Below are 24,698 nucleotides of genomic sequence, written 5' to 3' on the forward strand. Positions count from 1 at the left end.
GGACTAATGCATTGTATGTTACGTTACCAGAATGAAAATGTGTATTAGTTCTATTATGTGTAAGATGTTACCTGTAATTTTTAAATTTAAATATCAGCAGGGCTAAAACTGAATAACTATAATATTTATTTGTCATTAACATCTCCATGAACCACCAACAAACAAAAGTAGTGGGCGTTTATAATGGTTAATAGTAATTCAGAAGCTTGTACCTTTCATAGAGAGAGGTTTGTCGATAAAGAAGTCTCCGTCCCACACAATGGAGAAGTCCACCGGGAGGTCCCCCACTTCATCCCCTTCATACCAGTACTGAAACACAATATATCAGGATTAATATTAAACATTAACAACACCCATGACCCATTCTTTCTTTTTCAGTCCTGGTTTAGTCCTGCTTTAGTCCTGGTTTAGCTCTGGTTTAGCCTTGGTTGATTTCTGGTTAAGTCTTGGTTTAACCCTGGTTTAACCCTGGTTTAATCCTGGTTGAGTGCTGGTTGAGTCCTGGTTTAGCCCTGGTTGAGTCTTGGTTTAGCCCTGGTTTAGTTCTGGTTTAGTCCTGATTTAGACCTGATTGAGTCCTGGTTTAGCCCTGGTTTAGTCCTGGTTGAGTCTTGGTTTAGCCCTGGTTTAGTCCTGGTTTAGTCCTGGTTGAGTCTTGGTTTAGCCCTGGTTTAGTCCTGGTTGAGTCTTAGTTTAGCCCTGGTTTAGCCTTGGTTTAGTCCTGGTTTAGGTTAGCCCTGGTTTAGCCTTGGTTTAGTCTTTGTTTAGTCCTGGTTAGATCCATGCATTTTGTGCCATATATGAATTCTCAACATGAAGGCCTTTGGATAGGTATATTCATGTGACGGTAGTGTGTCTGTTCAGTCTAACGAGTCCAGAGTGAGTTTCCCGCAGAGCTGAGACTGGAGCCGGACCCGTCGCCGTGGAGACCAGGCCCCGTCGCCATGGAGGTGAGGCCAGCGTTACCACGGAGACGCTGGGGCCTGTCGCCATTGGGTCAGCAGTGCCCGGAAACCCTCACTTCACAGACGCACATTAGACCAGGACGGTAGCCTCTGTTGATCAAATCTGATACAATCCAGTCTGGGATCGTCTGATTTTGGTCTGGAAGGTGCCCGAGGTGAAGGCCACACAACAAGACCAGCTCATGTGGCAAGCACTTCTCTCCAAAGGTCTCTACTTTTATCATGTTCATCGGTAAAACAAAAGGGATTATTGCTGCTGTTTCACTAAGTTGTATGAGGGAACAATTATTTTATCTTAAAGGGGACATGCTACTTAAATAAGCTTTTAACCTCATTACAACGGCATTTCCTCACCATTAGTTTGCTCAAAGGTGATATTGGTCGATTCCTACATGGTTGAGTTAATCCTGTATTATCCTGTGGCTGAGGCTCCAGTGCTCAGAAAATTAGTGTCCACCTGCCCCGCCCATATCCCTGTATTTACTTATATATGTAGAGTTCTAAAATGCCACTTGGCCCCTTTTCAAAATGAACAACAACCCGCAGCCTCATTATAAAGAGGCGGAGCTTATCAGTTGTGAACAGGAAGTCAATGGACCTGTATCTATTATCAAGCCTTTCTTGATCAATATTATGGTTTCCACAGAACAAAATGTAAAATGATTATCTACTTATGTGACCTGAAAAATGCACAATACGTGTCTCCTTTAATGTTAAACACTTGCTGCATAATAACTTGTGAATGGAACGCTCATTGGACACAGAAGCAGACAGCCAAGACGGGCAATTATCAACTCAAGAGTGTTTCTACTTTTAGGGCCATGGTTAGTTTCGTTCCCTTTATTAAGATCGTCATTAGCTTTTTAAAAATTGAGCTGCTATTCTTCCTGGTGACACTATAGGCCTGACATTTTTTACAGCCCCCCGTTTTGAAACCACAGGGAACACAGACAGTTTTTAAGCTTCATTCTGTGCTGTCAGACAATTTGGGTTAAAGTTAAAGACCTCATTAATAACCAGACAGTATTCTCTCTGTGGTTCAGCGGTCTGGTCATTTTACAGTAGTTTACATGCAGCTATGGCCGTGAATGTGAGGAACAAAGAGGGTCTTGGTTCAGTCCTAATCTACTGAGCTCTGTCGAAAAAAGCAAAGTATAGGAACATTTTAATGTTTGAAGAAATAAATCAAACTAGAGCTGCGGTTTGTAGTTGCAAACCATTTACCCCGAGGCATCCAAGCACACTTCCACTGCAACTAAATGTTCTGTTTACAGCATTGATTGTACAAATGTAAAATACAGTAAACCCATAGAGCACACTGTTGCGGTAATTCATCTCTTAACTCTTCCTTCACCCTTTCAAACATTTCAGAATTGCTCTTTAACATGCGGTACATCTCTTTCTCTTGGAGCAACATTAATCCGTCTCGGATCGAATTCCTGTCTGCGGTATCGACCCCGCCTGTGAACTTTGACCCTGACCCCGTGGAGGTCGCACAGATGATTGACAGGACATGACCTCTGCACCAAGGTAACGGCACGCTCACGGTTCACGGGGTCAAACATCTGACGGGTCCTTTCTCTGATGTCATTCAGACATTATAAAAGGATATTAGCACAAGGTCAGGAGACATAAAGAGTAAAGAGGCTTCTGGGGAATGTAGTTACTGGAGAAGAAAGTCAATCCAACCATTGCATTCAAACGGAGATTTACGACGAGATTTTGAACTGTGGAAGCCATAATACATGTCAAGTAGTTTTCTCAAAGTTCAGGGGTGATTTGTTGTATTCTAGCTCGTGTACAATAATAATTCAAGCTAGCTTTACTTTCCTCCCTAAAGCTATGCAAAAAAAACTAAGTACTACTAAATACAGTATGATGTTTTACTTTGTAGTGTTTTGTGGCTTTTCTATGTTATATCCATCATTTTCTCGGCCGTGTGTGTGAGCTGTGATACCTCAGGAAAAGTAGAGATACCTCAGATAAAACAAATATGAATAATTACACTGTGACCCGTGTTGCATTGTGGGAGTTGTAGTCACTCACCGATGTGTTCTGACACTGGATGCAGGAGGAATTAAATCTGACAGCAGGGATCCTCTGGACTCTGCCCTGAATGTGGAACACGCACTCGTAGTTTTTCTGTCCGGACTGAGGCTGAGGCAAGTTACGGGCTTTCAGCGTGATCGGACGCACCATTCCTGCAGCGACCAAGATGTCCCCCGCGGGCAGGATCTGAGGACAGCCCTGGAAAGAGGTTTACACAATGTTATTACTAATTAAACCTAGTGTCATTTGTCTTTACAGCTTGGTTATGTCATATTCTCTCCATTTAGTTATTTTACATTATTTTATGAATCATTTCTTGTTAATTTAATATGTATTACAATATTAAAAACTAAATACACTACAACTTTTTTTAAAACTAGATTTTATTTTCATTGGGTTTCATCTGTCCCTGTCCACTCTGAGAGTTTCTCAGTTTTTCTAGTATGAACAGCTTTTTATAGAAACAGACGAAGGTCACTCATTGAACATTTCAAACTGTTTACTACAGCCAGTGAAGGCCACACAACGCGTTCAGGGACACTCCAAACTCTCTTCACTGAATCACTAGGCACGTTTGTGTTTAGCTGCGGCTCGCTGTGTCCAGCCTTGTGCAGACCAATAGGGTTAAACCGGAAACTTCACTGTCAATTGGCACTGATCGGATCTGCTTATCCTTAACACGCCTACTCTCATAGTATTTCACTGAATGAACTGTTTCATTTATATTTTTTATGGTTCCAACTCAGATAATTGTATTGTAAATTACTGGAGTAATCAATAAATCTGTATAATTTGGAAAAAAAAAATCTTTAATTTTCGATTGATTGGAACGTTCATGGATTATATATGGGGGAAACAAGAGATGAATTGCTTCCCTAAATAATTATTGATTTGCATAAAATACATTTTTGCTACTGCAGAAACAACTTTTCACAGCGTCGTCATCACACAACACATCACGTGATTGGCTGAAACTGCCTGTGATTGGTTGGAGAGCTCGTCTTCTGGCAGGCAGTGATTCAATCACAGAGTTCAGATTGGTTGGATTCTACAGTAACTCTTTATTTTCTGATTGGCTGTAGTTGAAATAGCTCCTAAATAGAGTGTTAATTGGTGAAGAGGCTGATCACAGTAATTAGAGATAATTACTTTAATTAAAAGGAATACAAGAGAGAGAGAGGGGCTTAGAATCATTATAGTGTGTCAGGTCCAAGTCTCATTTGAACTCATTTATCAAAGCAGCACTTGAACTGCGCCAGAAACTCTCCTATCTGAACCAAATCACTGTTTACAAGAAGAACACATGTACTTAGACCAGAGCATTGCAACAGCAAGGCAGGATTTAAGGTAAAAGAAGGGTTTCATTACCTCCATGCTGCTGACACGTCCCTCCTGGAAGGAACAGTCCTGCAGGTTATTGGTGCAGATATGGCGATATTTACACCAGTGACAGGGGAACTCGCTGCTCACACACGACGTACAGCTGCCAAACACAATTTAAACATAAATTACACTAAATCTTAAATAACTTAAAACAGAAACTCAGTAGGACTACAACTCTAAGCGAACATAGGACTAATGGACTCGTGTATAGGCCAAAAACAGACATGTTTTTTGAGTGTTGAAATGATGATACGAGTCTGATAAAGTTTGTTGTTAGTGTGTCTATACAGACTTTAAAAACACACACGAGCACAAGAGAATAACTACTGTAGAACTTCTAATACAGGAATCAAGGTTTTGGAAAGAAATACAACCTAAACGGAACCTGTACTTACGAGTTGAGTACTGAACAGTTGTAGTAGATGAAGTCGGTGGAGATAAATTTGAGTCCAGTTTCTGTGGATCTTAGACTCAGCTTCACCACTCGCTTCTCTCCTGAAAATACAAATATAAAATATAAATGTATACACTGATAACACTATACATAAACTTACTTCTTTCCTAAATAAAACAACAAGAAAACAGATAAATATATTCAAATACTGGTTGTTTTCTCTATTATTATTTTTTATGTATTTATTACAGTATAGTAGTAGTGGTAGTTTATTTTTCAAGCTTAAAATATTGCTGAAGCAGACACTACACACACCACATGACTACTAGAGAATAAGATAGAAATGAATTGCAGAAATATATAGTCCCAGAATAACGATAATAAAATAAGTTTAGTTTGCAGAATGTCGTACCGTACTGCTGGGAGAGGTCCCTGAGAGATGGAGACATGCAGGTCACCTGTCGACCTGTGACATCCCCAGCTGTTTCAGTGATGTCATCAAACACACAGGACACGCCTCCAGAGAGGGTGGGCACATTCTGCACACGGATTGTCAACTGAAAATACAGAAAAGAAAAAACATGGAAGGAGGAGATTAAAGAATTTGAATAATTATGGTTTCAAACACTAGGACTGGATTAGAACGATGCACCAGGCGTGGTCTTACCTGTGTATCTATGACCTCACATTGACAATGTTTGAGCAAATCAATATTGGCAATATTGGGGTATTTTTCACACATTGGTATTGGAAAAAATCCCTGATGCATCAGATCAATAATTTTTCAAAGGAATAATTACTATATTGAATGGAAACAACAATGGAGCTAAAGAGAAGTGGTGGTATATTTATACAATCATCGAAAAAAAGTACAAGAAAATACACTTTACTAAAACTTGACATTAATTTGTAGGCCTTGGTATTTATCTTAAAATTGACCAATATGAGTTATTGCCCACAACATATATAAATCACATACATAAGCTGCATAATGACAAATTCTGAAGCATGATATATTGTAAGAGAAAAATATCACGATAAACAATCATATTGAACTCATTCAATCCACTGACACAACAACAATAAAGCTGAATAAATAAAAGGAATGAGCTGCAACAAATAAATAGCAGAATAAAAATGATAATTAGTCATATAGCCCAAATCTTATTGTACTACAAAATAAATAATAAAAACTAGTGCAAAGAACAAGTACACATGATATATATAATACTGAGCCCGAAAATATAATTGTTCCATTTAATGAACGATAAGTACTGAATGATGTATTAATTATCGAGACAGGCCTATTGGCTGCAAAAAAATCCCTATTGTTTCCAAATATCACAGTTCTGTCCATGGTGTCGTCAGGTGAGCCGTTACCTGAGTGGGTGGAGACGTGACAGACATGTTCCCTGGAGACACTGAGATGTCCACACATTGGTCCAGTCTGGTGTTAAAATGCTGAGGCTCCTCAAACTTGTCACACGACTCACGTCTTGAACATCTGCAGCAAACATTCGACACAAAACACACAGGATTAAAGACAGTTCAGGACAAACTCTTCTATTCTGTTGTTGCCAGGCCAACTGTTAAATGGTTGGAACTTCCCTGAGGCTTTTTTTTAAAAGGTAAAAGGATAATGACGCCTCGAGGGACATTTCTCTGAACCTGTCACTTTGCATTCACCCCTTTGTAGAGTTTTTTTTAAAGGTTAACAGGGATTTGTGTGTGTGTGTGTGTGTGTGTGTAAAATCTGCTTTACATTTAATGGTGTAATATTGAAACTAAAATAAAACAAAATAAATGATGACATTTGTTTTTAAATGTATAATTCATATATCTAAATTGCACATGTCCGGTGAAAAGTGTAAATTATGGACAGATCCTGATCATAAACACTGGCATGTGACCTGAGGCTGCTCTGATTGGTCACTGACAAGGAGGGATCAGAGGTCACAGATGTTATCAGCTGACACCTGCAAAGACTAACAATAGGCGCATTCGTGTTTACACGCACCTCGTCTGGATGATCGACGAATCAGAGCAAGTCGAACGCAACACAATATGTTTTTCGAAAAATATCAAAATGGCGCGTGTTTTTTGTAAAATGCATTGGTTTTGTAAGAAAATACATAATGGTACTAACTTGTTGAAGAGGACACACCAGCCGCAGTGTGGATCTCCAGAACCCAGGCACTCGGCGCAGTTGTCGTACTGGTTACACGATTCCACAGGCAAACGATTCACCTACAGAAGGCGTGATTAAAACATGCAGAAGTATTAGGCCTCATTGATGGTTGTTTTCTCAGATTGTCAACAGTTCTACTTTAAGAGGACACTAGGAGAATCCTGCACTAGACTCACGACACATGGATGCACGGAGAGTGTGCTCTGCTCATGAAGGGTGGGCAGGGGTCGTCAAGTGCTGTGTTGTTGTTTTTTATAGTATAGTTATAGTGGCCCATACAGAGGGCATTGGGGCTGGGACAAACACGCTGTGACTGCTGACTTTGCCTTTGCTTTATATTAGTGGTTCTCGGGGGGTCAAAAAATGATTTCAGGGGGTCCCCGGGTGATGTGAGGAAAATTGAAAATGTATGCAATGTAGACTGCCAATGAAATTAATTTATCATGTAACAAATAAATTGAATAATTGGACATAGGGCTACTTCATAATTTTGCAGTGTATCCAATGTTCTGTGTTTGGGAGCCACGAACACCAATGGTTGTTATTATGGGGGCTGAACTGAAAAAGGTTTAGAACCACAACACTACTACATCACCCCTGATCCTTCTTTTTGAGTCCAATACTATTTCAATATAAAATAATTTGTAGAACTATATAACCTACAATCATGTAAAAACTATATTGTATGGGCTTTTACTGTCCAAGCTATTGCACTGTTGACATTCAGTAAATTTGACTAATGTTTATGAAACTACTTTATGTTCATTTAATTTAAGCCTCAGAATGTACCGCAATTTAACTTGTCCAAACACATTTCTGTCACGTCCCTCTGTCCTCGTTTGTTTTCCTCATTAATCTAATTTCACTGCGGCTTGTGGTTTGACCCCGAGTCAGAAACTATACACTCAATCTCCCAGAATGCCCAACAGCAGACTGGACAGTGGACGGCCCTTCCCACAGTGCTTTGGGGTAGACGGTTTTGAATGAAAGCTCTGTTTGAGACACTGTCCCTGTGGAATAGTGTTGATGGACATTAGCACTTCAGGACGGGCTCAGTGTACGAGGAGCGGCATAAACACGTCTCAACCGGTCTGGTTTTATAGATGTTACATGTTTCAGGATCTGGTCTGGTCACCTGTTTGTCGCTGAGCAGGTAGATGAAGCGGTGGTCCGGGCTGAACACCATGTCTCTCAGAATGGGCTTCCCTTCCACCACGCTCACAGTCTCGTACAGCAGTGCACTCTGGGAATTTGACACGCCATCCACGCGGATCTGAAAAACAGACAAAAACAAGTTTAGGATCATCGTCAGAACACAGACAAATGATTGTGTTCAACCATTGTTTAAAAACACGTTTTCACCTGTAGAATTATGAATTTAGAAACAAGGATTACCAGAGGGCTAAATATATGAAAAAACAAACAAACAAAACAGAGAACCATACATCTAAACCAGATTTAAAGGTTGATCTGAAATAGATTTACATTTATGTTAAGTTATGGTTACGTTAACATTTATTATTTCTCATTTGCCTATTCAAAAAGATAAATCTGAGGGACTGACGACACCTGGGCGAACCTAGATTGGGAAAGCTTCGAAAAAATATTGGTGCAAAAATTTAATTTTCAATATTAAACTGATACCGATTTTGGAGGCAATTTATCGCCCCTTCCCACCAAATTTAAACCATGACTATATCAGGGGGAAAAAAGAACAGAACCAGAACTACACGATGTTAAGTGTCTGTTAACATCAGCAAGTTATAATAAATTGAATTCAATTCAATAATAAACCACTAAACTGTATTTCATGCAAAAAAATCTCTTTAATTACTATAGAGATGTCTAAGCAGGGCTAGACCTCGTCCAGTAAAACGAAACAAGTGCTCGTCTATTAAATACACTGGAAACTGTCTTGCTGCAAAACAGGGTTAAGTGTAAGTGAATGAGAGTCCCCACAGAGATACATGTGTGTGTGTGTGTGTGTGTGTGTGTGTGTGTGTGTGTGTGTGTGTGTGTGTGTGTGTGTGTGTGTGTGTGTGTGTCTGTTCTAATTAAAGTCTGGCTCTAACGAGTTTAACAAGCTCAGGGCTAATCACCATTAACTCTGGCTTCTCCATTCCTTTGTTCCTCTGACCTACTTTCCCTACATCCTAAAACCTAGTACCATCTAAACCTGGACTAAACCAAGACCAACACTAAAACCAGTAGCCTACTAAAACATGGGGCACAACGTAACATTTTGGGTGAAGGGTCCGAAAACCTTCTATTCTCCATGGATTCGAATAGACTCAAGTATATTTTTGGCCATAAAATCACTGCAATTAAATAAAAAAATACAGGATAAGATGGAACCTCCCACTAGAAAACGTACACAGCACACCTCAATACTAGTAGCTCTTGAAAATGAGAGCTCTCAAGAGAAGGATTAATAATGAAAAAAATAAAAGGTCTGAACTACAGTTGAACCCATACAAAATCAGTATTGAAAGTCTAAACCAGGACTATATGAGGACAAAACCAGACCAGGAGGTAAATCAGGACTTCGGAGTCATTAACTAACACAAAATACATCATTAAAAAGCAACCTGACTCAACTAAAACCTGAAGACTGAATGACACCATCAAACCAGGACACATTTACTGTAATTTACTGTAATTCACTTTTTATGTACGGTTCAAATGAGGAGAACAAGTACCAACAAAAACAAGACGCTCGTTATGTTCCTTCCGACTCATCATATAATCTCTACCTGACGTCCATGTTTTTCTCATCCCTTTGAGACATTCCTCACTTTCCATTTCCAACTTCCAGTCCTGCCTTCCTTCCTGCCTTCCTTCCTAACATCCTCATCCTTGCATTCTTCCTTCCTCCCTTCATCTTGTGTCTCCTAGTCTCCTTCCTCTCTCCTCAATCTCTCTCCATATTTTCTGGGTCAGTCAGATTCATGAGTTAATCCTGTTAAGAGTCTAAACCACTGTGAAATGGAACCAACCGCACCATTATACAACCCCTATACAAGTCCTGGTTTAGTCCTGGTTTAGTCCTGGTTTAGTCCTGGTTTAGTCCTGGTTTAGTCCTGGTTTAGTCCCAGTTTAGTCCTGGTTTAATCCCAGTTTATTCCTGCCTGGTTTAGTTGTTCTTGCGTTACTGTGACATACATACAGATCCTTATTTCCTCCCTTCAAACAAGAGATCAAGACTTTATGCCGTGATCAAAGAAAATGTAGGTAAAACATTACATTAAAGACTTTTCATTTAGTGCAAAATGTGAAAAAAGTGACATTTTCCAAAACATCTTTCTGAGAAAAGAGAAGACGAGAGGAAAGTAGGACACTGCAGTGAAAAGTGTGAAATGTTTAATACTGAGGGGTTTGGGAAGGAGGGATAGAGAGGGGATTTGTGAAATATATCTGAAGGGATGTTCTCTGATGCAACATTAAACCAATAATAAATACATATATAAAAAAATAAAATAACCATAATCTTTTATTGAGCTCAAACCATCAAAACAAGAACACCAAATTGGCAGCACGGAAGTGGAAACAGGTACATCCACACCATTTACTGCAATTATTGAGCTTTTCAGTGAACATATATTGTTCACATAACATAACTTATGCTCAATACTCTTTGTGTTGATTTCACACGGCTGTAGTCGTTATTGGACTGGACCGTGTAGCATGAAATGGGGATGAGAGCGGTAAGGACGAACAATAAACTGTCTGAGCTGGATTCAAACTAACAACCCAGCACAATGCACTTATTAAGCAACAAAAAAAATATCTTTAATTTCTTTAAAATAAAAACTTCCATTCACATTACAGAAACTTTCCCCAACATAAGGATACAGTCTGGAGCATGTGGAGAGAGAGAGAGACCCTCAGGGAGCAGAGCTGTTCAAGTTAATGAAGAGTGTCACAGGAAGTGCCCTTTGACCTCTGGAGTCAGCAGGAGTCTGACCCCTGACCTTAGAGACAATAGTTCTGCTGTGGGGAGTCATGTGACAGACATCATGTGATCAACAACCAGAACGAAACACACTGCACCTGTACATGAAGACGCTTCATCTGCACGTGTCTGTGGACATGTAGAGACGTTTCACATGTGTCTGTGGACATATAGAAGCGTGTCACATGTGTCTGTGGACATTGAGAGATGTTTCACAGGTATCTGTGGACATTTGGAGACGTTTCACAGGTATCTGTGGACATTTGGAGACGTTTCACATGTGTCTGTGGACATTTAGAGACGTTTCACCTGTGCAAGTGTCTGTAGATGTGTGTCTGTGGACAGTGTTAGTCGGGGGGTAAATGCTGGAGGGAGATGCCACACATTCCTGAAACTGAATCCCTCTCAGCGCAGACTTGCTCCCGTGTGGTCTGTGGCCCGGAGACTTCTCAATTTGTCAACACAGCATGTAACAAATGCCCTGCTATTTCTTCAAATGAGAAAGAGCAAATTCTATTGAGTGGTCATAAGTTTTGATCAACGAAATGATACTATTCAATACATAGTAAAAAGGCATACAATCTTTGTGTGCGCAGTTAAAATGTCCTAAGACTTCATTTCTATGTGCATAGTTTAAGTACTATCACAGTATGCCCATTTTTTAAACAGTATTTACCCCAAAACAAAATTGTAATTCTATGTCTTTATTAATGTCACCATCATACGAGCCTCTGTGACCCGGAACCATTGGGCCTGGACCCAAAGTAGAGCCTCAAGCCCCACAAACACATCATTTAACATGCAAACGGGTCCCAAGTTACTTCAAATTGCAAAGGTCGGGCCCAGACGTCAAAAGGGTCCCTACTCTCATACATGTTTGTGAATATGGGATAATTAACATAAAATCTGCATGATCCTAAAGCCTGTGAGTCTTCTGTTTCTGGAACCACTTTGCAGGTCCGTGAATGTGAGCGTGTGGCCTCAGACACATGAGCTCACTCTGAAACTGATCTGGGGTCAGTCTGTCAGCTGCTGCTAAAGGCTATTCTTAACCGCTCACGCTAATGCTAACATTTATTTGCACCAGGGCTAACAGGCTAACATTTACTTGGGACCAGACTGGGCAGGAGTAAAGCCAACTGGATGCAGGCCCTGAAACATTGCCATGGTTGTATTTTGTGTCCATTGTTACTGTTTCAAAATAAAATACTGCTGTTGATGTAAGGTCCAGATCTATTTATCATTGGAGGTGGAGGTGCAGATTTAGAAGCATGTTCCCCCCTGCTTTTTCATCACAAACAGGAAACAAGTTGAAAGTTGAAGCGATTACAAAGAAGTGGCAAAATGTATAAAGAAAGAAAAGGTATATTGCTATAGATGTCAGCTCAAAGTATCATGTGACTTCACAGGAAACAGTCATCAAGCCTCCGTCATCACTGGGCTACAACACAAACCATAACACCATTTGACCCACAGACACTTTGCAGAGGAACTGAACAAACACAAAAAAAGGCAACTTGAAGGACTAAACCAGGTTCAAACATCATAACATGCATAACCTTAAATTCACCAACAAACAATTCACACACAGAACTGAAGCTGGCTCAAACTAAACTGAGCTTCCAGACTGAACTGGGCTCAGAGATGGACTAACCCAGGATCTGAAGACAGTGACAGAGGAACAGTGGCAGCTGCAGAAACCGGAGAACTGCGAGGCCTGGACTGAGTGCGGACAAGGCCAGAAAGATCCAATCACGGTCTGTTAGCGAACTCATTATTGTTGTTAACGCGCAAATGGTGGATGCCATATTTCTATTCCATTTCTCAATTAACTGGTGGGGAGTCTGTGTGACGGTTAAATGAGTTTCTGTGGGAATAATAGGGTGTCCTGCATCTTCTCCCGACATTTCTAGGACCAAAAATACATTTGGTTAGAAGAAATTGACAGATTGTGGTGAGACATACAACAAGCTGGAGATCAAAGGGACTTTAGATTATCCAGGACAGCTTTATCCCCAAATGCAGGGGGTTGAATGGAGGGAATAAGAAACGAGAAGAATTTCTGAGCTTTGCTTTTAAAAAGTTAACAAGTTCAAGGAGGTCAATGCTAATGGGCCTCCTCGCTGAAAAACAGCAGCTGAAAAGGTGTAAAAACAGCTGGGGAAACATGAGAACAGAGCCCGTCATTGTTAAGAAACTCCGTCAGGGTAACAGAGTGGTGGTAACAAGGAGTTTTAACAAGAAAGAGAAAGTCCGGAGGAGGAGCACCGGATGAAACCCTTTCAAATGTGGGCAAACAAGTACAAACGGGGAACGCCACACAGATGTTTAGCAAAGGCATTTAACTGCTAACAAGATACAGCTAACAAGATCATGCTAACGAGGTAATTCTAACTACTTTAACTCCGTAAAGAGGGCGCTGCAGTGGTGAGAAGAAAAGGTCAAAGGTGGAAAAGTAACCGGGATGAAAAACAGTTTTTGATCGTCAGCTAAAGAAAGAAGAATGATAGGAGATAAGAAAAAGGATGATAGAAGACAGTGTTTAGGAGAGGAGACAGGAGAAAGGGAGAATGCTTAGGAAAGAGGAGACAGAGGGGGTGTAGTTAATCCTATTAATGCCCTTCCCCCCCAAAACCAACAGGAGCCACGACAGAAGACTCAGGACTGTGTTAGGCAGTGAGACAGGGGGAACGATGCAGCGTTTGGATGAGGAGTAAGCGTTGTACACGTCACGGCACAAATGAATACACGCCACACAATAACGCATAATTTTTAAGGCTAAAATCGAAAAGCTCTTCTGCTGGGACAATTTCATAGCGTGCAGTTATGGCCCGGATACAACGGGCTCACAAAAAAGGACATTTCTCTCCAGGACAGTGAAGTGGAAAACGTTATGTGCAGAAATATTGGCAAATTAATTCAAGTAGTTTTCTATTAAGTCTCCCATAAAACATCATTTTAAACAAAAAAGAAGAAGAAGCAGAAATCATTTTATCTCCAGCTTTCAGGGCACTCGGTTCACTGCATGACAGACTTGTACAGAGTTATTATTAGCCATCGTTTTATAAATATATGGTATCTGACAAAAAATGAATCGTCATGGGAACAGTAGTGTTTGACATCTCTTCGTTTACAGTAAAACCAGCATCGTGAAGGCGAGCGCTGGGACGGATAAGCGTTTGAGGGATAGAACAGACTCGGTTCGATCTCTGTGGACCACATCCCTCCGTCACTATGGAAACTGCATCACAATGAGCTCAGCATCAGCATCAGCACCGACCCGCATCCAACATCGCTAACACTGCAGCTGGGAAGGACCTGGGCTAGTCATGTGGCTTAGTCTGGATTTACTTTTGAGCCAACTCTGATTCAGGACTAAACCAGGACTAAAACAGGCCTAAAACAGGCCTAAACCGAGACTAAACTAGGAATAAACCAGGACTAAACCCAGGACTAGACTACACCAGAACTAAGCCAGAACTAAACCAGGACTAAACTACACCAGGACAAAAACAGGCCTAAACCAGGCCTATACCAGGATTAAACCAGGACTAAACCACACCAGGACTAAACAGGTCTAAGAAAGGACTTAACCAGGATTAAACCAAGACTAAACCAGGACTAAAACGGGACTAAGACAGGTCTAAGCAAGGACTAAACCAAGACAAAACCAGGACTAAACAAGGACTTAGCCAGGACTAGACTAAACCTGGACAAAATAAGGACTAGACTAAACCAGGACTAGACTACACCAGGACTAAACCAGGACTAAACCAAGACTAAACAAGGACTAAGCCAGGACAAAATAAGGACTAAGCCAGGACTAGACTACACCAGGACTACACTATACCAGGACTAGCCAGGACTAAACTACACCAGGACTAGACTACACCAGGACTACACTATACCAGGACTAGACTACACCAGGACTACACTATACCAGGACTAAACTACACCAGGACTAGACTACACCAGGACTACACTATACCAGGACTAGACTACACCAGGACTACACTATACCAGGACTAAACTACACCAGGACTAGACTACACCAGGACTACACTATACCAGGACTAGACTACACCAGGACTACACTATACCAGGACTAGACTACACCAGGACTACACTATACCAGGACTAGACTACACCAGGATTAGACTACACCAGGACTACACTATACCAGGACTAGCCAGGACTAAACTACACCAGGACTAGACTACACCAGGACTACACTATACCAGGACTAGACTACACCAGGACTACACTATACCAGGACTAAACTACACCAGGATTAGACTACACCAGGACTACACTATACCAGGACTAGACTACACCAGGACTAAACTACACCAGGACTAGACTACACCAGGACTACACTATACCAGGACTAGACTACACCAGGACTACACTATACCAGGACTAGACTATACCAGGACTACACTATACCAGGACTAAACTACACCAGGACTAGACTACACCAGGACTACACTATACCAGGACTGGACTACACCAGGACTACACTATACCAGGACTAAACTACACCAGGACTAGACTACACCAGGACTAGACTATACCAGGACTAGACTACACCAGGACTAGACTATACCAGGACTAAACTACTCTTCACAGTGAAAGAAAATGTTATAAATTAGAACACTATCCGTACTAAACAAGGGCCAAAAAGGTGTTACGATGAATAAAACAATTCTATAAACAAAACAAACCTGTTCTTTCACAAACGCTCAGAGGTTACACACTCTGATTCAGCACGTTCATGTCACTGTCTTCAGTCCTGCGTTTTGATCCCGGTCACGTTTTAGTTCAGCCTATTTTGGTTCCCGCTAAGGGTTTGGTCCTTAAATTGGGTTGATCAACTCCATGGGCAACATGGTGCAGCTGTGAGTGTCTGAGGTGGCATGCGAGTGACTCATGGAGGAGAAGTAGGCCATCTCTGAGGGAATACTTCTGGAACCGTCCTCCGTTTTCCACTAAATCTGCACTTTCTGCTCCAGATCTGAATGAGGAAAACTACTGCCACAGCTGCAGCGAGCCAACAGGACCAAATGAACTCTTTCAGGATTGCAAAACGTGCAAGGGAATTTTGACAGACTTTATTTGTCTTTGTTCAATTTCAAATGTGATGGAAATGCCTCTGTCAAATGGAAGAATGAATTTGATACCATTTGATATATTTAGAGAAATATCCAAATACCAATCATTAAAAAAAACATTTTGACGTAACGCAGAGAACTAGAACGATACAATGAAACAAACCAGTAAACTATAATTACTGACATTTGCAAAAGTACTTTGAAATAACAAATCAGGGTGAATTTCTCTGATGAACCTTTTGTCCAGCGTGTTACAAACAGTGAGATAAAGCAGAGCTCACAGGAATGTAGTGTAAGTGTACGAGAAATAAACAGAACAGGAGGACTCAAGGTACAAGTGAGGCACTTTATGGAGATCTACACCAGGTCTAAACCAGGACTAAACCAGGACTAAGACAGGACTAGACTAAACCAGGTCTAAAGCAGGACTAAGCCAGGACCAAGCCAGGACTAGACTACACTACACCAGGACTAAGCCAGGACTAGACCAGGACTAGACTACACCAGGACTAAGCCAGGACTAGACCAGGACTAGACTACACCAGGACTAAGCCAGGAATAGACCAGGACTAGACTACACCAGGACTAAGTCAGCACTAAACCAGGACTAAACTACACCAGGACAAACAGGACTAAGCCAGGACTAAGCGAGGACTAGACTGCTCTACACCAGGACTAAACCAGGACTAAACTAGGATTAAACCAGGACTACACCAGGACTAGACTACACCAGGACAAAAACAGGACTAAGCCAGGACTAAGCCAGGACTAGACTGCTATACACCAGGACTAAACCAGGACTAAACTAGGATTAAACCAGGACTACACCAGGACAAAACTACACCAGGACTAAATCAGGATTAAACCAGGACTAAACCAGGACTAAACCAGGACTGAAACTGGACTAAGACAGGGTTAAGCAAGGACTAAACCAAGACAAAACCAGGACTAAACCAGGACTATACAAAAACTAAACAAGGACTTAGCCAGGACATGACTAAACCAGGACTAAACTACACCAGTACTAAACCAGGTCTAAACTACACCAGGACTAAACCAGGACTAAACCAGGACTAAACCAAGACTAAACAAGGACTAAGCCAGGACAAAATAAGGACTAAACCAGGACTAGACTACACCAGGGCTAAACTATACCAGGGCTAAACTACACCAGGACTTCACAGTGAAAGAAAATGTTGTAAATTAGAACACTATCCGTACTAAACAAGGGCCAAAAAGGTGTTACGATGAATAAAACAATTCTATAAACAAAACAAACCTATCCTTTCACAAACGCTCAGAGGTTACACATGTTTGAATACAAATTAGCCTGGAGGTGAGGTGAAGATGTGGTCTGCTGAGAGCGAGGAGGCTCTGAGGGACTGCTTCAGCACCACTGTCTGGACTGAGCTTTATGACCCACATGGGGAGGACATCAACACCATCACAGAGTGCATCACGGACTACATCAACTTCTGTTTTGAGAACATTGTTCCCTCCCGGACGGTGCGGTGTTTTCCAAACAACAAGCCATGGACTAACCGTGAACTGAAGGCTCTGCTGAAGGAGAAGAAGAGAGCCTTCAGGTCAGGGAACAAGGAGGAGCTGAGGACTGTGCAGAAGGCGCTGAGGAGGAAGATCAGGCAGGCTGAGGCCGGCTACAAGAGGAGGATGGAGGAGCAGCTGCAGCAAAAGAACATTCAGGGAGTGTGGAGGAGCCTGAAAACCATCTCGGGCTTCAAAACCCCCCCTGCCCAGACAGAGGGGGATCTACAGTGGGTGAATGATTTAAATGCTCACTTTTTGAGGTTTGATCAGTCACCCGCCCCTCCCCCTGCACAGCTGCATGCTCCCTCTTCCACAGCTGGACAATGCCCTGCATCTGTTCCTCTTCGCTTATCTGCCCCGGACCATCAGCTCCCCACTTCGCCTGGACTCACCCATCCCCCCAGCACATGGTCCCCCTGCCAACCACTGACTGTCACAGCAGCGCAGGTGAGGAGTGAGCTGAAGAGGATTAAAGTGAGGAAGGCAGCAGGACCTGATGGCATCAGCCCCAGGCTCCTTAAGTCCTGCGCAGATGAACTGTGTGGAGTTATGGAGCATGTCTTCAACATGAGCCTGAAGCTGTCAGGTACCTGTGCCTAAGACACCGCGCCCCAAAGACCTCAACAGCTTCAGGCCAGTGGCTCTCACGTCCCACCTGATGAAGACACTGGAGCGGCTAGTCCTGGACCACCTCCGCTCCACCGTGAGCTCAGCCATGGACCCGCTGCAGTTTGCATATCGGTCTGGCATCGGAGTGGAGGACGCCGTCATCTCCCTGCTGCACCGCTCTCTCTCTCACCTGGAAGAGCCTGGCAGCTCTGTGAGGATTCTGTTCTTCGATCTTTCCAGCGCCTTCAACACCATCCAGCCGCTGCTCCTGAGGGACAAGCTGGAGACGGCTGGTGTGGAGTATGACCTGGCAGAGTGGATCCTGGACTACCTCACAGACCGACCCCAGTTTGTGAGAGCCCGGAACTGTGTGTCTGACACTCGGACCTGCAGTGTGGGGGCGCCCCAGGGCACTGTCCTCGCGCCCTTTGTCTTCACCCTTTACACTGCAGACTTCAGACATGACACGGACAGCTGTGTCCTGCAGAAGTTCTCTGACGACTCTGCCATCATCGGACTCATCACGGACGACGATGACGCGGAGTACAGAGGACTGGCGCAGGACTTTGTGGACTGGTGTCAGCGGAACCACCTCCTCATCAACGCGGGGAAGACCAAGGAGATGGTGGTGGATTTCCGCAGACGCCACCCCACTGCCCCCTCACCAGTGAACATCCAGGGACGGGACATTGAGAGAGTGGACTCGTACAAGTACCTGGGTGTTCATCTGAACCACAAACTGGACTGGACTCATAACACAGACGCACTGTACAGGAAGAGCCAGAGTCGGCTCTACCTCCTGAGGAGACTCAGGTCTTTTGGAGTGACAGGGCCACTCCTGAAGACCTTCTATGACTCTGTGGTGGCATCAGCCCTCCTGTACGGTGTGGCCTGCTGGAGCAGCAGCATCACAGAGAGGGAGAGGAAGAGGCTGGACAGAGTCATCAAGAAGTCCAGCTCCGTCCTGGGCTGTGCTCTGGACTCGGTGCAGGAGGTGGGGGACAGGAGGGTCCTGGCTAGATTCACGTCTATGCTGGACCATGATTGTCACCCCATGCAGGACACTCTCTCCGCTCTGGAGAGCAGCTTCAGTGAGAGACTGATCCACCCTCGATGTGTGAAGGAAAGGTTCCGTAGGTCTTTCCTTCCTGCTGCTGTCAGACTTTATAACAAAAACTGTTAGTACTGAACACTCGCAATACTGACCCAACCTAATACTGATGTGCAATTCTGTCATATGTGAAATTGCTGTTGGAATTCATGTGCAATCTATGTGCTGTCGTGACACATATTCATGTGCAATTACTGTCGGGATCACATGCAATGGTATTTATTTATTTATTTATTTGTCTATGGGAGTTTTAATTTATTTATTTATAGGAGATCTTCTACTGAAAGTGTTTTTCAGACTTCCTATAAGTGATCTGTTCTTCTGTATCTACCTTTGTATCTACCTGCGTTGCACCAATGAAATTTCCCCATGTGGGACAATAAAGGAATATCTTATCTTATCTTAGGTTAGATGTCTCTGCATTTGTCTAATCCAGGCTGCGCCGTCTCTGGGTGTGTCATAGTGAGGCGGGAGACTACAGGGAGCAGTGAGGGTCAAACTTTATGGATTTGACTCCGGTCATAAACAGATGAAGTCATTTCCCCGAGGGGCTTTGTCATCCTCTCTCAGCCCACACCGAGACTGCAGCTCATGTAGCGTCCAGTGCATCCTCTGCTCCCTCTGACCCGCTCCTCTGCACCTTCTTCTGTCACCGCCAACTTTCACTTCACTTTTATCATTTTATTTGCAGTCTTCCACTTGACATCCCACGTAGTCCTCACACACTTCAATTATAAGCATAGACATCCACACAAAAATATTGGTAAAATAAGTATTGCTAAATCATTCTAAATACAATACTGGTACTAGACGTCAGCATGACAAAAGTGAGGAAAAGTGGCGGAAAAGTGGCTATACATAATTTTTTTCACGTAATATAAAACAATATGTCCGGCCCTAAAGATGCAATGTAAAAGCTGCTAATGGGGTGAAATTGAGACCTCTGGCATCTGATTAAAAAGCGTTTAGAGTGCGTCGTTAGCATGATACAAGTTGTTTTAAGCTTTACCATGAAGGCAAACGTTGCTCTGGTCTTTGAAAATTGTAAAAACACATACACCGTGTTATTATTCAACATAATATTGTGTTCCGAGTGCAAACTGTATGTGCTAGTGCCCCTGGGGCGATTGTTTATCTCTCAAACTGCCTCCAGCTGTTGTCCCTTCACATATCTCTGTGATCTGATTGGCCCGGAGCCGTGATCTGACGGCTGATTGGCTCAGGAGCGTGATGTCACCGGAGAAAACAGGAAGTTAATCTCCCAAGGGGTAAACAGGAAGTTGTAGCCTCATGGGGAAGGGTGTGAGTGTCAAAAGAACTACTAATGTGGTTTGGATCAGAGGGGAGAAGTGTGGCCAAGAACACCACGGCAACAAGAACTAAGAAAGAACGGAACCAGGTCTAAACCAGGACTAAAGAACTAAAAACAAATAAAAATAGGATTAGAGCTGGAACAAGGACCAGGGCTAATATGAAAAAGAAAAAGACTAAAACCAGGACACAACCACACAAACCACCGTAAATGTTTTCTATCCGGTGAGCACAAATTCATGAATAAAATATGTTTTATTTAGTTAAGGATTTAATAGTAGTCTATCAATTTCCTGTTCAAAAATAAACTTTGAATAACATTTTAATACTCGAAAAAGTTTGTAAAAATGTGACGGAAATATGGATTGCTTCTGCGACTATTCATCAAAACAAAAAAAGTCTGTTTTACAATTTACAATAAGGACAGTCTTTCAGGATCTTTACCACGCAACAATTAAACTACTGAATATGTTTAAAAATCAGGAAGTCAACATTATTTGGTTGATTTACAACTTCAACTTTGGTCAACAACAACTTAAACTGTTTTTTGGATGTCACACTTTTAATTTATGATTTCCTAAGACACTTTAAACTAGAGAAATGGTGATTCACTAGACAATGTGAGGATTTTACATGTATTAATACATTTATACATGTTGTTTTTGTCAGTTCGTGGGGCTGGTTTTGGTAGAACTTGAACCCAAATGAAAACCGTGGCAAATACCGGAAGTCATTTCATCTTTACAGAATATACAGCAGATACTCCGCTCCACAGAGACATTTGTGAATATTGCTGATAAAAAGACGACAGGTGTGTAATGATAATCCTAATTGTATCAAATGCAGATGAAGAAGCAGCAGGTGCCGTAATATTCGCTGTTATTACGGATGATAAAAAAACTGAGCATTCTGATTGGCCCGGAGCCCGCAGCCTTTGTTAAGACACAAAGAGTTTAACGACTTCAGGAAACGCCGAACAATCAGCGCCTTTCTTCGCGAAATCTGAGGCAGAATGCTCCACAGCTGCAGCAGAATGAGACTTGAGAGAAAACTGACGCAAAATATCGGGGACGGAGGGAGGCCAGAGAAGGAGAATGGAAGAGGAGTGGATCATATTTCGTGAAATAAATGAGTTTGAAGGAGACACCTGTTGCATTGATTGTCTAGTATCCAGAGTTTGTGATTGAAATAAAAAAAATATGCAGTTATTAGCTGTCATCAAGTGTCAACACAGCTGTCACTCACAAATGGCAGCACAACACATCCCTCCACAAGTTGAAATTAGACTAAATGTACAGCTTTAATTATTATTTTTTGTTTCACAGCACAAAATGTAAAGTAAAACGTTGGTTTACGTTCGGGGTTCACATTTTACACAGCTGGTTTGTTAATTTAAGTGTAACAGAACCACTGATTGTCAGAATAGCTGTCAATCACACATGCGGTAATAAACTTACAGCAACTACAAAATAAATCAAATGTAAAATGTAAAAATAACTCCATTCAGAACTCCTCAAATGTAAAGTCAGAAGATGTTTGTCCCATTCCTGTCAGATTGGGTTAGTCTGTGTTAGTTACTGTCTTGTGTTAAGTAGAGGCTGCATCCCAGAGTTTAAATGTAAATCTAATGTATTCAAACTCACATGAGGCTGAGCTGACGGACTCTAAACAGGTTACAGTCCACAAACACACGCACGCACGCAAGCACGCACGCGCACACACACACACACACAAATCACTATTACACATTGTAAGTAGAGTTGAGGACAGCCTGATTTAATTTTGCATATGAAAGCCAAACATTGTCTTATAAATGCACTAGGGATGTCACGCTATCAACTTTAGAATCACAATTGTCTTGCTGCCCGGTGGTGGAGTGGTTAAGGCACAGCACACGTATGTTAGGCTCCGAGGGCAGCCGGCCGCAGTGTTGTGAGTTTGAATCCCGACTCCGACAATGTGCTGCATGTCCTCCCCTCTCTCTCATCCCCATTTCACACTCCTTTCCTGCCTAATAAAGCCGACGGGCCAAAAAAAAATTAAAAAAAAAAAATCAAAATTATCATGAGGACAAATATTGCAATTTTATGATTAATCACAGGCATCAGCAAAAATAAGGAAACATATTGTTTTTTTTTTTCATGTTTACACCTGTAAATATTCCTGCGGCAAGAACAGTTGTTAATCTGCCAGCCATTTAATACAGCAGATTAAAAAAAAAAAGAGTCACAAATGGATTAAATAATATAAATGTAAGCTTATTGGCCCCTCCTTGTAACTCTTTTAAGTATTATATCAGTTGTTAATGAGATGAGCTCCATGGTAACACGCAGGGGTTTGAGACTTTGAGAAAGTGACTTTCCTTTGGCTCACGTCAACAAACAGCTTTGTGAAGAATAAAAACAGTGTTTTTAGTGAGATAACGCTCTGGCACTCGCTCTGTTCAGTAGCTCCACTTTCAGCACATGCTGAGCAGCCGCTTTGCTCCAACAAGCCTCAGCGGTGCGACCTCTCCGTCCCGTGTAAACGCATGAAGCAGCGGCATGAAACTCACTCGCACTAACCGTAAGCGATAAATGTAGATTATAGTCAAAATGAAAATAGACAAATAAGACAGTCCTTTCAAGCATTTGGACCACATTCTCCAGACACTGGTCAGGCATAACTTATGACTCGAGTTTTAGTGGTCAAGTACTAATCTGCCCTGGCTCTAGCTGAAAGGATTGGAAAAAGCAGAACATTCTTCAAACTGATTGGGCATTTTATGTTGATGGGGGAAACTGAGGAAACCCAACAAAAAACTGTAAGAATATGCAAACTCAAATCCCAAAACGTTGAATGTTGCTCATCAACCACTGTGCCACGACTGCTGTTCAATCAGTCAAACTGACGCAGTAACAGCTTCTCAATCAGAAACTATAAACACAGGCACATCCTCGGCTCTACCTCAGTGTTAATCTCTTACCTTCTTTAACTGTCCGGTCCTTGTCCCCACGAACACCACAGTGTCCTCTCCGTAGATGTACCCGGCCACGGCCCCCATGCCCTGGGTCCGGTCCTCGTACAGGGGGTGTCCCTCGATCACACGCAACCCTCCCAGAGGCTGGTTCAGAACCAGGCCACAGAAGTCGTCTCCAATCTGCTTCGGCTGGAATAAAACAGAACTGGGTTAGCAAATATTGGTGTGATAATAGAATATTACTTATTCTTGTACTGAGCTTTGTGACATGCTCCTTGCAAAATATATATAAAAAGTACTCAAGACTTTTTTAAATTTTAATCAGACACACACAATACATAGAAAAAACAAAGATGTTTAGATAATACGCAGTTATGCTTTGCAGTGGGGTAAACGTCACCAGGAAAACACTGTTCTTTAGTCTCTTTAATAAGATAGAATTATTCAATTATTCAAATGTTGTCATCAATGGCCATGGCCTATTTAACAGTCCAGGCAATACAACTCCCACAATCCTCTGTTCTTTGGATTAGACCGTTCCCACATTTTTCCCCCAACCAAAAAGAGCTAAAGTTACAGATAAAATTTTGGGCAGGGAAAAAAAAAGCATTTGTGAGTCTGAAGTCTGGCAGCAGCAGTGCGACTCTGCGGCTCTGCTCAGGGCAAAATACAGGCTGTTATTACACTAAATATAACTGCAGCAAACTCCACCTAAAATGTATAGCTTTACCTTTGAGTTAGCGCAGTAGTACGTAACGCGCAACGATTTTACATTCACAATTAAATAAATACTGGACGTGCTGCTGCAGTGGCCGATTCTGTACATTTCTGCTGCAGTTGGCAATGAGCTTTAATTTTATGACAACACAATCTGCAGAGTCAGCTCGCCGACTCCAAACCTGTAGTTCCACTGTGTTTCAGTCCGGTGCAAGTCCAACCGTTTTGTTTCATGTGTGATTAAGGGCGGCCAAATAAATGCATATAATACAATCAAATAATAATAACCATTTGGGATTTTTATCTTTATTAAATGTACAATGTGTATTATATTGTCACAGCTTCTTCTGAAAGTCGACATTCAGAGCATGACAGAGCCTGACCAGCAGGAAGTAAATGAC

At 42.1% G+C, this 24,698-nt stretch overlaps 1 protein-coding gene across 1 annotated transcript in view; it reads right to left on the bottom strand.

The window, feature by feature from the left end:
* The window catches only part of plxna3 (plexin A3), a 59,381-nt gene that overhangs the window by 14,426 nt on the left and 20,257 nt on the right, over positions 1-24,698 (bottom strand). The window contains exons 6-14 of the mRNA XM_072449428.1: positions 23,587-23,769; positions 8,115-8,252; positions 6,938-7,038; positions 6,172-6,295; positions 5,204-5,348; positions 4,793-4,892; positions 4,383-4,497; positions 3,012-3,212; positions 213-309 (exon numbers count right to left, since the gene is read on the bottom strand). Of these exons, the coding sequence (XP_072305529.1) occupies positions 213-309; positions 3,012-3,212; positions 4,383-4,497; positions 4,793-4,892; positions 5,204-5,348; positions 6,172-6,295; positions 6,938-7,038; positions 8,115-8,252; positions 23,587-23,769 (1,204 nt within the window). The remainder of the gene's footprint in view (positions 1-212; positions 310-3,011; positions 3,213-4,382; positions 4,498-4,792; positions 4,893-5,203; positions 5,349-6,171; positions 6,296-6,937; positions 7,039-8,114; positions 8,253-23,586; positions 23,770-24,698) is intronic.

Source organism: Eucyclogobius newberryi, unplaced genomic scaffold (assembly GCF_026437365.1).
Source record: "Eucyclogobius newberryi isolate DKJ021-1_F unplaced genomic scaffold, fEucNew1.0.hap1 SCAF_17, whole genome shotgun sequence".
NCBI lineage: Eukaryota > Metazoa > Chordata > Actinopteri > Gobiiformes > Gobiidae > Eucyclogobius > Eucyclogobius newberryi.